Raw genomic sequence first — 14,358 nt, 5'->3', positions numbered from 1 at the left:
ATTTGCAACTCTCCTAAGTCCAGCTAGTTATCCTGAACTAGCTACATCCCAAATTTTATTGAATTATGCCTCCATCCAGGATTTCCAGTGATACGCTATCACTAAATGTGCGGCTACCAGTAGAAAGAGAATTAAATCTTTATACTAGATAGTAGGGTTGGAATCTGGGATTAGGCTGCATCAACAGAAATATAGTGTCCTGATCAAGGGAAGTAATATTGTCACTTTATTCTGCCTTGGTCAGACCACACTTGGAATATTATGTCCAGTTCTGGGTGTCACTATTTAAGAGACATATTGACAAGCTGGAAGGTGTGCAGAGGAGGGTCACCAAGATGACAGAAGGTCTGGAAACCAAGCCTTAAAAGGAAAGGTTGAAGGAGCTGGGCATGTTTAGCCTGGAAAAGAGGAGACTGAGAGGAGATATGATAGCCATCTTCAAATAACTCAAGGGCTGTCACATGGAAGATGGAGCAGACTTGTTTTCTCCTGTTCCAGAGGGTAGGACATGAACGAATGGCTTCAAGTTACAAGAAAGAACATTCCAACTAAATATCAGGAAGAACCTTCTGAAAGTAAGAGCTGTTTGACAGTTTCTCTTGAGGTTATTGGACTTTCCTTCCTTGGAGGTTTTTAAGCAGAGGTTGGATGGCCACCTGTCATGGATGCTCTAGCTGAGATTTCTTCATTCTCTGGGCGGCTTCCAACAGAAAAATGAAATGAAATAATCGATTAAAGATTAAAAGCCTCCCTAAACTGGGCTGCCTTCAGATGTCTTCTAAAAATCTGGTAGCTGTTTTTCTCTTTGACATCTGATGGGAGAGCGTTCCACAGGGCGGGCACCACTACCGAGAAGGCTCTCTGCCTGGTTCCCTGCAACTTGGCTTCTTGCAATGAGGGAACCACCAGAAGACCCTTGGTACTGGACCTCAGTGTCCGGGCAGAACCATGGAGGTGGAGACGCTCCTTCAGGTATACTGGACCAAGGCCATTTAGGGCTTTAAAGGTCAGCACCAACACTTTGAATTGTGCTCGGAAACGTACTGGGAGCCAATGTAGATCTTTCAAGTAGATTAAGTACAACCTGTGCAAACTTTAAGCTTGTCTTGCATTAAACCCTGGGAAAAACACATTCAGATCATTTGAATTAAATAAACTGAGCATTTTATCAAGCACACACTACAATTTTCTTTATGGGCAAATAATTACAAGCAGTGCAAAGTGGCTCAATTAATGCTGGAATGCAGGATTGCATGGGGTCATGGCACTTAACTTGCTTTCTTGGTTTCTTCTGATCTTGTCAACAATTTTGGAAAGCCATCAAGAATCCTCTAGCAGGAAACCCAAACAGCCAACACCTGGTACCTGACACCAGCGGAAGGCATCAAAGCATGGAGATGATCCTCTAGCCACAAAGTTGCTTGTGGGGTTTTTTCCTGTTAAGATTGCTGACTCTGGAATTGCCCTGTGAGGTTCACACTATTCAGCTGATCAGGCACCAACAGCGCCAGATTCACGCATAAGCTAAGCAAGCTATAGCTTAGGGCCCCACTCTCTTGGGCCCCCCAAAAAAAATTAAAGGAAAAGAAACCTGGGTGTACATTTCCAAAATATAAGATAAAAAACAAATAAGGTCTGCTGTCCCAATGAACAGTGTGGACTACTATAGTGATACTGATATTATATAAAAATGCATTGTATTAACTACAATTGCATTGTACAGGTTATAACACTTAATTTCATATTAATATACTGTAGCTATTTAGAATGATTCGTAGTTTGCATCATATATTTACACCTATTATTATTTCATGTTATAGCAAGTTTCTAGTGACTAGATTATGAGTCTTTGTAAATTGTGTTTCTAAAGGAACTTTTGTTATTGCCAAATGCCAATGTGTTTGCCTTATTAAGTTTGTTATGAATAAGAAATCCTTTTAAGTTAGAGCTTAATTTAACTATTAATATACTTCTTCTTAATTGTATTTCACTATTAATATACTTCTTAATTGTATTTCAGTTCAACAATTACTTTGATAAAATACATATTTTGTTATGTGCAAATGGCTTTAGATACCTATTAGGTCCATAAATTATCATAAAGCATATATTCAACACACACAAAAACCAGTGATAATTTGTTGTTGACAAAGGACAGCTGGACATATAAAGGGCCCCGTTACCTTCAGCAGCTTAGGGCTTCATCAAACCTAAATCTGGCCTTGGGTGCCACCGACAATATCCATTTAACACAATCACCATGGCTTCCCCCAATGAATCCTGGGAACGGTGGAATTGAAGACTATGAATTCCAATCTCTCTCTGTTTCTCATATCCCCCATCTTAAGTTGAATTCATCTGATTCAGTCTGCATTTTTTTTAAAAAAAGATATAGGCCCATCTCATCTATATAGGTGAAGCATCATTAAAGGTAAAGGTAAAGGTACCCCTGACCGTTAGGTCCAGTCGTGGACGATTCTGGGGTTATGCACTCATCTTGTTCTATAGCCTGAGGGAGCCAGTGTTTGTCCGCAGACAGCTTCCGGGTCATGTGGCCAGCATGACTAAGCCGTTTCTGGTAAACCAGAGCAGTGCACAGAAACGCCGTTTACCTTCCCGCCGGAGCGGTACCTATTTATCTACTTGCACTTGACGTGTTTCGAACTGCTAGGTGGACAGCAGCTCGGGCCGAACAATGGGAGCTCACCCAGTCGCGGGGATTCGAACTGCCAACCTTCCGATCAGCAAGCCCCAGGCTCTGTGGTTTAGACCACAGCACCACCCGTGTCCCGCATTTAAAGCATCATTAGGGTGCTGTAAATAGCCATGGATATTTAAAGTCCCCAAAGAATGGGAACTGCAGTTTGTTAAGGGGGGCAAAAAGTTGTTAGGGCACCCCTATTCCCAGCAGAGAATTATAATTTCCAGGGTGCTTTAACAAACAACTCTTTAACAAACAAAGGAACTCTGGAAATTGTGGCTTTCAAAAGGTGAATAACCTCAGTTTCCAGAAAAAAAAATATACAAGTTCCCCACCATGCTCATGTCTGATCTCACAGAAATTGCTTTGAAGGGACCTGCACATCTTTTCCTGTAACCCCCCACCCCCCCAAAAAAAAACGGCTAGAGATTCTGGGTTGCCCCAGCCACTCTGAGTGGCTTTCAACATATATAAAAATGTAATAAAACATGAGACATTTAAAAATGACCCTATACATGGTTGCCTTCAGGTGTCTTCTAAAGGTTGTATAATTACTTATCTCCTAGGCTCAGGGGTTGTATAACTCCATACCCTCCAACATTTCTTCAGTGAAAATAGGGACATCCTAAGGAAAAGTGGGACATTCTGGGACCAAATCAGAGACTGGGTGAGCTTCTGTACATCAAGGACTGTCCCCAGGAAAACAAGGACACTTGGGGGCTCTATCGTAGTTGCTCTTTCTTTGTATTTTCATTTTTAAAAAAATGCTGTATATTTAAAAACAGAACGAAAGGAAATAAGTCCCACTTTTCCTCCCAACGAGACTCCTTCCCAAGCCAACGGAACACAGTGTACAATCCCCGGAGGGAAGAAATGGGGGGGGGGGGAAATGAACATGTTGTGTAATAAGCTGATTACAGAGTTGGCATCCTGACAACGTTTGGCTTATTAAAGCAATTTTAGACTATGATGGAAGCAGCAGATTTTGATCGTGGATAATTGAGACATTAAGTGTGAAGGGGCGTCTCCCAACCATTAAGGACTCCATGAGGATGCTATAAAAGCTCTCCTTCTTCCACGGCTCACCAACAGCTTCACCTCTCATCATCTCTCAACTTCCCACTCATCAAAACAACACAGGTAAGCTTGGCTTGTCCAAGTCCTTGCATAGATCGAATGGGTAAAAACTAGAGGAAGGTCAATATTGGTTGGACATAGCACAGTTTGTAGGAAAGCAAGGAGCACAGGAAGCTGCCTTATATCAATTCAGATGATTGGTCTATCTAGCTCATTATTGTCTACACCAGGAGTGGGATACACCAAGAGTGGGAAACCTTTGGTCCTCCAGAGGTTGCTGAGCTATGTCTCCTGTCATCCTTAGCAAGCATGGCCAATGGCCAGGGATGATGGATGTAGTAGTTCAGCAGTCCCTGGAGGGTAAAAGATTCCCCACAACTGGTCTATACTGGGTTCCACATTGGGTGTATCTGCCAACCCTACCTGAAGATGCTGGGGATTGAACCAGGGCCTTCTGCCTACAAAGTAGATGCTTTAAACAGAGCCAGAATCCTTCCCCAAAGAAACCGATTGGTTTGATGAAGGAAGTGATCGACTAGAGAGTTGGGTAGTCAATATCTCCTACACTGGAGGTCTGAATTGATGGCTATAGGAATTGATGGTGTAAAAAGCTACAGTTCTGTGATTCTATGAAATATTACTTTATGGAGAGCTTTTAGAATAGTTACACTGATTCATCTCAGAAGGAGCTCCAGTTTGCTCCCATTTACTTATACCTGCCAACGTAGGACTTGTCTCAGAGATTTTAAATACCAATGCACATTTATACTAAATCTTCATGGTGTATTTGTGCTACCTAGTTCCTTTGAAGTATTTCTCTTAGACTTCCACACACATGTCTAGCTCTTTTGAATTTCCAACGCCTTTCAACAGTTAGCTGGGGATTTAGAATTCCACATTCTCAGCATGTTTTATTCTATATGCTTGGAGTGTCTACCTATGATACAAACCTAAAACTGATTTAATATTTCTTCTCTCTTTGGAAACAGAGATGTAATTCTGTGTGGGAGGGGGTAGAGCAGGCATCCCCAAGCTTCGGCCCTCCAGATATTTTGGACTACAATTCTCATCTTCCCCGACCACTGGTCCTGTTAGCTAGGGAACATGGGAGTTGTAGGCCAAAACATCTGGAGGGCCGCAGTTTGGGGATGCTTGGGGTAGAGATTTATTCCAGGATCCTCATCTAAATAGCAGTATTGGGAACTGCTGTTGGATCAGGCAAATGGCCCATTGAGTTCAGCATCCTGTTCTCACATAGGCCAATCAGATGCCTGTTGAAAACCCACCCATAAGATCCACATGCAATTGCAATCTCCCTTTCTGGATTTTCCAGCAACTGGTATTTAGAAGCATGCTGCTGATTTCTGATAGGCCATGCCTCCCCACCCCTATAGTAACTATTTTCAAAAATAAAATGTTTCCACTGGCCCCCAAAGACTGGTATAATTTAGGTGTAATTACAAACGATATTCCTGGCAATCAAAGGAAAGTATTCCTCTATGCAACAACAGCTGCCAGGATGCTCATAGCAAAATATTGGAAAGGGAGGGAAATCCCATCAATAAAAGAATGGCAAATTAAACTTTGTGAATATATAAATTTGGCAAGATTTACACCATCCTCAAGGTGGACAAACGGACTAAAAATGAGCAAAAGAACGGGGTTGTGTTAAAGAATATATGAAAAAAAACATTGTTCTGGAGTAAGTATATCGGTATGTAACGAATGAAGCTTTGCAGGGTTAAAGAAATTGAAAAATCAGAGGCTTGGTTCCCATGCTTGTCATAATTTAAGCAGACCCATTTAAATCAATGGACATGTCTACTCAGATTGGTGGTTGGATGCAACCCATAGTTTTCATTGCTTGTTTCTTGGATATGATGTTACATATGTGCCTGCCTATGTCTTTCCAGACTCAACCATGGCTTCCTGTGGACCATCCTGCGCTGTCCCATCTTGTGCTTCCACCCCAGTCGTTGGTTTTGGATCAGCCGGTCTTGTTGGCCTTGGCAGTGGCCTTGGCGGTGGCCTTGGCTGTGGATTTGGCTATGGTTCTGGTTATGGCTTTGGCTCCGGTGCCCTGGTTGGATCCGGCGTCCCTTCTGCTAGTCTTGGTATTCTTTCTGGAGTCCAGCCTTCATGCGTCAACCAGATCCCACCAGCAGAGGTCGTGATCCAGCCACCCGCCTCCATCGTGACCATCCCAGGACCCATCCTCTCTGCCAGTTGCGAGCCTGTGTCTGTCGGAGGCAACACCCCATGTGCTGCTGGCGGTTATGGATCCGGATTTGGCAGTGGATTTGGCAGTGGATTTGGCAGAGGTCTCTATGGTGGTGCAGGTCTTCTGGGGTCTAGCTCTGGTGCTTTGGGGGGCCGTGGCCGTTATGGGTTTGTGGGGCGTAGAGGCAGCATCTGCTATACCCCCTGCTAAGCTCTCACGGTCTGTCAGCAAGGAGGAAAGAAAAAGAGATCTGGGGTGGACTATTTATGTCTCATTTTAGATTTGCCAAGTTATGAGGTGTCAGAAGAAGGAGTGGGAGTTGGAGAACTGCCAGCAGAGATGTCCTTGGAAAGCACAGAATCTCCACCATCCCCACATACTCGCCGCTCAACGAGAATTCAAGAGCCAAGGGCTCAACAACATTTGACTCCTGAGGCCCCCCTCAGGAGTGTTGCTGAGCCACAGGCTGTTGCTGGGGAAGGAAGGGGAGGAGATCAGAGTGAGCAACGTCAGTATGGAGTTAAAGACTGGAATTATTTGCCTTTCACCACGATGACTGAATAAAACCATAAATACGAACTTTCTTGTTTCTTCCTTGATGCTACTGGGGGAGGAGAAAATCCCTCGAGCCAGACATTATATGTCCTCATTAAACTTAAGGATCTCTATTCTCTCCCTCTCTCCTCCTTGACTTTTTGATTAGATAGGCACTTTCACACTGCAATGATGTGATAACATGGTTATTCCTATCTGATTATACGGAAACATATTTGGCATAGGCAACTGATTGGCTACTTTGAGAACAGGATGCTGCACAAGAAAGGCCTTTGACCTGACCCAACAGGGCTCTCTCTTCTTCTCTTCCTCTGTCCTTTCCGAGTCCATAGTTCTCACCATTAGGACAAGACTTGTCACTCCCACTTCATGCTTTTAGGTATGGGATGGGATGGGATGGGGAAGCTCTGACTCTGCAAAAGTTGTTGGACTCTAACTTGCACCAGATCCAGCAATCCTGACCCAAGGACAGGGATGACAGGAGCTGGAGTCCAGTAATGTCTAGACCAGGCATAGGCAACCTTGGCTCTCCACATGTTTTGGAACTACAACTCCCATGATCCCTGAGCACTGGCCCTGTTAGCTAGGTATCATGGGAGTTGTAGTTCCAAAACATCTGGAGAGCCAAGGTTGCCTATGCCTGGTCTAGACCATAGATAGGCAAACTAGGGCCCAATCGCCTTCTCAATCCGGCCCGCGGATGGTCTGGGAATCACCGTGTTTTTACATGAGTAGAACGTGTGCTTTTATTTAAAATCTCTGGGTTATTTGTGGGGCATAGGAATATGTTCATCCACCCCCCCCCCCAAAAAAAAATAGTCCGGCCCACCACAAAGTCTGAGAGACGGTGGACTGGCCCCCCGCTGAAAAACTTTGCCGATCCTTCATTAAAATTTGCCAATCTAGTATGCTGGGTGTGTTTTTGCTTTTCAAGTTTCTTGTGACTAATACTCTTGCCGCTACTATTCCATACATTAACAGCGTTCTATTTGCACTTTTAATATCCTCTGGAATTATATTTAGAAGGAACAATTCTAATGAAAGAATACTCACAGCTAGCAAAATTTACTGGAAGAATTAGAGGGCAAACGAAACAAAACAAAACAAAAAGGAATGGAGGATCTTTGGTGAATATATATTGGATAATAAGATATCCAAAATCCAAACGGCAGAACATAATTGAACCTAAATTGAAGTTAAAGGAAATATAATGAGTAAATAGAATAAGAATTGTGCGATATAGTAAGGATAATATATGTAAATTACAGAGTGAAAAATTGGAAGTCAACATAGAGAAGACATGAATGAATGTTTAATTTATATTTTTGCTTTTTTTCTATTGTTAAAGATTTTTTTGTATGTACTGTAGAATGTTTTTCTTTTCTTTTCTGTAAACATGTTGTGTGTTAATGTTTTGAAAGAAAGAAACTAATAAAAATTTATTTTAAAAAAATGAAAAAGTTTGCTGACCCCTGGTCTAGACTCTTGAGGGTCACTTGATATGTACCCCCAATCAAGGCGCACCAAGGACTCTTCTTGAACCCTATAACCTTCCCTGTTGTTATGAGAAATCTATTCCCCCAGTCATATGATTTAATTATGACCCACTTCCCCAAATGACAGCAAAGAGGAATCAGGAGAAGGGGCACAACTGCTTCCTTGCACCTATTTAACCCACCCTCCCTGGACCTTTAGCAATCAGCAAAAAGTTGCATTTGGCCCCTGATTATGATTCATTTCTCTGAATGAATAACCAGTCAGGGTGCCCCGGAGAGAGATCCTGTACTCATGTTGAATAAGAGGAGAATAGTAATTTCTAGAGGAATATAACATGCCTTTTCCACACTCAATGTAAACCCTTCAGGATGCAAGAGATAAAGATACTCCCCCCCCCCCAATACTCCAATTTTGATTTGGACAAAAAAGGGTTTAAGACCTTGGGCACCTTGCTACGAGAAGCTGGAGGTGGAGTTTTAAAAACAAAGACACACAGGTTATCAGAATGCAGAACAAGCTTTATTGAAAAGGTCAAAGAAAAAGAAAGGATAGTTGTACAATAGGGCAAAAAGGTGCATATTGTAGATAGTTCTTGGTCTTCTCAACTTCCTAATACAGAGGGGGGAATTAAGAGGGTTCAACTTCAGCAGCGGTTGCTTGGATTCAGGTCTTCTGAACCTTAGTGAATGGATCTGTATCAAGCTCTCTGATTATCAGTTCGTAATATGATTCTCGGGTTTAATTGACCTATGAACAGATGCTACCACGGCGCCCAAACCTCCTTCCAAGGAGTGCCCCCTTCCCGGAGCCCAAACCATAGCCCCAGCCCCCAGAGCTTCCAAGGAGGCCAGACCCATAGCCCCACCCTCCATAGCCATAACCCCCTACGATCCCGGAACCACCAACAGCACATGGAGTGTTGCCTCCAACAGACACAGGCTCGCAGCTGGCAGAGAGGATGGGCCCTGGGATGGTCAAGACAGTGGGAGGTGGCTGGATGACGACCTCTGCTGGTGGGATCTGGTTGACGCATGAAGGGATGACTCCGTCCAGGACACCGAGATTGGCTGCTCTTTCAGCACCTCCATAACCATAGCCGAGACCTCCATAGCCGTAGCCAAGACCTCCGTATCCGTAGCCAAGACTTCCGCGTCTATGAAGAGCTGCAGATCCAAATCCAACGGTGGGGGTGGAAGCACAGGATGGGACAGCACAGGATGGGCCACAGAAAGCCATGGCTGAAGATGAAACTAAAACATAAAATTGCATGTGTACAGCTGAAAACTCTGGCAGCATGAAGATAAATTCAACAGTGCAAATAATTTTTGATGGATATAATAATGGAAAACCCATTGATATAGGTTTTTTTGTAAAATATGCAGGGATAAAAGATATGCAAAATGAACCATGGAAAGAGAAGAAGGGAAGTGTCAGGCTTCAGGGAATCCAATCCCCCTCCCTCACGGCAGGCTGCCAGCAATAGATAGACAAGACGTTCTTACCAAGGTATTTTATTCAATGTTCACACAGAGAGACTTAGAAACGTATCATCTCGGGTTAATGTCATTGCTCTGAGTGAAACCCCACCCCCTCTGTCTCTCCTATTATATGTCACCCCTACGTTGGAATGTATGGAAGTGAGAGCTGGACCATAAAGAAGGCTGATCGCCGAAGAATTGATGCTTTTGAATTATGGTGCTGGAGGAGACTCTTGAGACTGCAAGTAGATAAAACCTATCCATTCTGAAGGAAATCAGCCCTGAGTGCTCACTGGAAGGACAAATCATGAAGCTGAGGCTCCAATACTTTGGCCACCTCATGAGAAGAGAAGACTCCCTGGAAATGACCCTGATGTTGGGAAAGATGGAGGGCACAAGGAGAAGGGGACGACAGAGGATGAGATGATCGGACAGTGTTCTCGAAGCCACCAACATGAGTCTGACCAAACTGCAGGAGGCAGTGGAAGACAGGAGTGCCTGGCTTGCGCTGGTCCATGGGGTCACAAAGAGTCGGACACGACTGAACGACTAAACAACAATGTTGGCTGATCTGTGCTTTGTGCCCCTGAGCTTTCTGTTCTCTTATTTCAATGCCCTCTAGGTCCGGGGGGTGGGTGGGTTTCCTGGAATGCTTTCTAAAGACACTGAGTCTGTCAGCTCTCTCTCCCCTGGTGCTTCTTCTTTCCCAGCTTCTCCCCTCTGCAGCCTCTGAGCTAAGGGTGATGAGAAGATTAGTTGCCATATACTTAATGAGGTATTTATTGTCAATATTGTTTACACTGATTGTCAATGACTCTCCTGCGTCCAGAGAGGGGACATTACTGGCCCCACTGAAGATGTAAGGGACTGATCTTGGGACCTTGTACATGCAAAACATGGGGATGGACCACTAATGAATGACCCCTTGTCTTGTCGTTTTAATCCACAACATCTAGTTCTATGCTGGCTACCCCCAATACTGATGTTTGGAAATATAAAAAATGCTGAGATAACCCAGTAAGTTTCTTTTAAAAAAAGGCATGTTTTATCAACAATGCTATCAACATATATCTTGAACATACTGGACCATTATCCAGCAAGTTGGGGATGAGCTTGAGAAAAAATAAGACAGCCATCCTTTGTCTTTTTACCAGAGAGTAAGCACATCACAGTTGAGTTTACTTTTGAGTAAAATGCAGAGGTTTTTTTGCTGCAAAAGCAGAAGTGTATATGTAAATATCATTTAGGAAGGAAGGAAGAAAATGGAGAGCTGGTCGCATCTTCCTTAAAAATGCTGGTCGCATCTTCCTTAAAAATGCTTAATTAGATTTTCTTCTAGCAATATCATATTAAATGCACTTAGAAAGTGTGAAGCTGAAAAATCAATCTAGTCTTAATTTTTGATAAATTCGGAAACATTTCCCCTAGAAAATGGACTTACCTGCTTCTTTGAGAAGATGTAATGAAGACCAGAGAGTCAGATGAAGCTGTTGGAGGAACTGGGAGAAGTTTCCATTTTTATACCGTTCTGTCAGCCACTCCTGTGACCAAGAGACTGCCTCTTTCCAGCTACCGTAACATTTTATTTAGTTGTCAACAATTTCATGTGCAAAAGTACTTTACTAAGCACAAAAGAGGGAGGTCACAAAATTAAGTGGTTGCAATAATGCAACACAAATAGTCTTGACACCAGTTTGTTGCCCTCTCCCTTCCTTTTAATTTTGCTGACCTTGAGTCAAATTGCTCTAGTTTATCTGCTGTTTTAAATCAGAAACACCCAGAGGGAGGAGATGGAGATCATCAAAGCTCTTTCATCAGTGTAGGGGACTCTAGGACATGATCAAAGCTTTTTGCATACACGTTCTGAGACATCTCCGGTATCAGATTAAATTGGTGTCCTTGAATGCCTTGAGCACATCAGAAAAGCCCTGCTGGATGAGGCCAAAGGACCATCTAATTCAGCATCTTGTATTACCAGTGCAGAACCAGAAGCCTCAATGGGGAACTCACAATTAGGACCTGAGAGCACCAATGCCACTTGGAAGAGAACAATAGTGAGAAAGAGCTATGGTCCCTATGTTCTACTTGTGCATCTGGTTGACCACTGCAGGAAAGAGGATGCTGGACAACATGGGCCTTTGGTTTGATCCAGCTTCAGGGCTCATATGTTATCTTCTTCACTTGTCCTAGGAGGTCAGAGTTGTTTCCTTCAGCCTGGCAAAAATCTAGAGTTAATCTGGAGTGGTCTTCTGGGTGGCATCAGTGGGAGGGGGCTGTTCCAACTTCAATAGAAGATAGTGTCTGTGTGCATGTGTGGTTAAAAAAAAGAAAACCCAAGCAAAATAATGGTAAGCATCTAAACCAGATATATAAAATCAGTACTAAGTTGAAACCAAAAAGAAAACACTACTTTTTTCTTTTTAAAAAGGCAGCTTTAAAAGCAATTAAAACTTGCATATTGGGAAGCCAAGAAAATGTATGGCATGTATTCCGAATCTGTAGTTTAGAACATGCTAATTTAAGAGCGACAAGCCACACACAAACATAGCTGAAATTATGATGGGTTGCATCCAATAAACTCATTCTCAGGAAAGTTCCATCAAAATGCATGGGAACCGATATTAAATGTTTGGAAGTTATTTTTTTAACCTGTATTTTGTTGTTGTTGTTACTTTCCTCCCTTTTTTGTTTTATTTTTTCATTCTTCTATTTTTGTTTTTTTTTCCTTTTTCTTGATGTGTTGATGTGTTTATTATTGATTATGTTTGATTATGTTATGTTATGTTATATTGTGTTGATTTGTGTGGATTTGTGATTTTTTAATAAGAAATAAAGATGAATTTAAAAAACCAAAAACAAAATGCATGATGTTGACTGACTTGTCCATTGCTTTCGTTGTCTTCTTCTTCTTCTTCTTCTTCTTCTTCTTCTTCTTCTTCTTCTTCTTCTTCTTCTTCTTCTTCTTCTTCTTCTTCTTCTTCTTCTACAATGTAATATTCATAAATAAATAAGAATAAAAATGTGCACCCCACCACTGAGACCATCCCATTGTAACTATCCAACCTCCCAAAATTTCAACACCTCTTGTGATGGTTTGACCCCTTTCTGTTTTAACAGTACAAATTCTACAAACACCCTCCATATTTCCTCAAAATAATTTCTCCTGTATATTTCCCGTCTTACCTCAATGACACGTTAATTTATCATTAACAGCTATATCCCATATAGACCATTCTTCCATTTTATATTCTGCTTGCCCCTTCCACTTCTTAGCTATAATAAGTCGTGCAGCTGTCAGTAAATTTGTGACCAAGTTATTCATAGCCTGCAAACCTTCCACTCCATCATAAATTGATAATAATGCTACCTCTGGACTTTCAGTCAGCTTTAACCCAGTGATTTCTGTTATCTCCTTTAATACCCTTTGCAAAAAAAAAAAAATGTACATATTTACACTTCCACCACATGTGATCATAATTCCCCATTTCCTGGCATACCCTGTCCATTGCTTTCAATAGGTCTAACATGAGCTAGTTGAAAATAACTTTAGCATTTCAGAAAGTGTCTAACAGTGTGGATACCAACAGATCTCAACCGATCACCATGAAGGCACCAGCTCTTCGATCTGCCCATCTGATCTTGCATATTGATGGAATAGTGGGTAGGATTCCCCATTCCCCATGCAGATCTCAAAGATGAAGATTTAAACAAGTGGCTATCAAGGGATTTTTTAAAAGCATCGTTATTAAATTTCACCCTTGCATTGTGTCAGTCACGTTGGCATTACAAGTCACAGGTGGGCTAGAAATTCAGGAAATTAGGGGTGGCTAATACTACAAGAGAATTTAATATGTGATCCCTGATTGGTTGGGACTTGTGTCTAGTACGACAGTGGTGCGGAAAGTGGTGTCTAATACAGTGGTGGTCCTCCAGATGTTTTGCATCATCCCTGCCTACATTATCCTTTTATATCTTCAATCGTTTTATTTGGGGGTGGGCTTCAAATAATTGTGATTTTTTTGCTAACTCTTCAAAATCATTTCACTTCACTGGGTACATTTAATCATACATGTGTATGTGACATCTATGTGTCAATGAACGCTAGAGCATTAGGAAGATTCTGTTCTCATAGTGGTCAACCAGATGTCAATAGGAATCCCCTAAGAAGGACAGGAACTCATTGTCCCATTCCCCAATTCTGATTCCCAGCAACTGGTATTCAGAGGCATGCTACCTCTGACAGTGGAGGCAGAGAAGAACTGGCTATGTGCTGTGAACAGAATGATCAGCTGAAATCTTGGATATGAAAGTCAAGTAGGCTACTGATAAAATCTCCAGCCATTCCAGCTACTTTAATTCTCTTCAAAGCCATAGCACCTGTTGATCTGTCCGAAATGAACATACAAAGGCATCTTTACATTTTCTTAATTTTTTTTTATTAACTTCTTTTGTGGAAGAATGAGAATGCAAAGATCAAAAGGGTGAGAATGGGAAAGAAGCGTTGTGGGGAGCAGAGGAAATGTGAACTCTTTTGCCCCGTTTTCCCTTCCTTATTAAAACAATTAGAGGGCATGATGCAATTCATAAATCGCTTGCTAATTAAAGCCTCAGGGAAAGGGGGTGTATCCCAGTTAGCTGTGGGGCCATCAGGGGATACAGTCAAAAGAGTATAAAAGGGTTCCTTGGGCTGAGATATTCCAACAGCTTTACTTGACTTGATCTCCTTCTCTCCATTTTTACTGCTCAGAGACTTTGGTAAGTCAAATGTGTATGTATGTTGGGATCTTTGCACTGCTCAGAGGGTTCAGCTAACCAAATTCCAAGCGAAC

The 14,358-nt window shown here is 42.2% G+C and overlaps 2 protein-coding genes across 2 annotated transcripts; one reads left to right on the top strand and one right to left on the bottom strand.

Moving 5' to 3' along the window:
- Positions 1-3,784: 3,784 nt before the first annotated feature.
- On the top strand, positions 3,785-6,358 carry LOC132591330 (keratin-associated protein 6-2-like). Its single transcript, XM_060269568.1, has 2 exons — positions 3,785-3,841; positions 5,692-6,358. The coding sequence occupies exon 2, from the start codon at positions 5,700-5,702 to the stop codon at positions 6,207-6,209; it is 510 nt and encodes a 169-aa protein (XP_060125551.1). The 5' UTR covers positions 3,785-3,841; positions 5,692-5,699; the 3' UTR covers positions 6,210-6,358.
- Positions 6,359-8,798: 2,440 nt separating this feature from the next.
- On the bottom strand, positions 8,799-9,287 carry LOC132591337 (claw keratin-like). The gene has a single exon (XM_060269597.1). The coding sequence runs from the start codon at positions 9,285-9,287 to the stop codon at positions 8,799-8,801; it is 489 nt and encodes a 162-aa protein (XP_060125580.1).
- Positions 9,288-14,358: the final 5,071 nt, after the last annotated feature.

The sequence above is a fragment of the Zootoca vivipara genome, chromosome 17 (genome assembly GCF_963506605.1).
Source record: "Zootoca vivipara chromosome 17, rZooViv1.1, whole genome shotgun sequence".
NCBI classification, from domain to species: Eukaryota; Metazoa; Chordata; class Lepidosauria; order Squamata; family Lacertidae; genus Zootoca; species Zootoca vivipara.
Note: the sequence above shows the minus strand (reverse complement) of the source record. Positions and strands in the feature narration are given on the sequence as shown.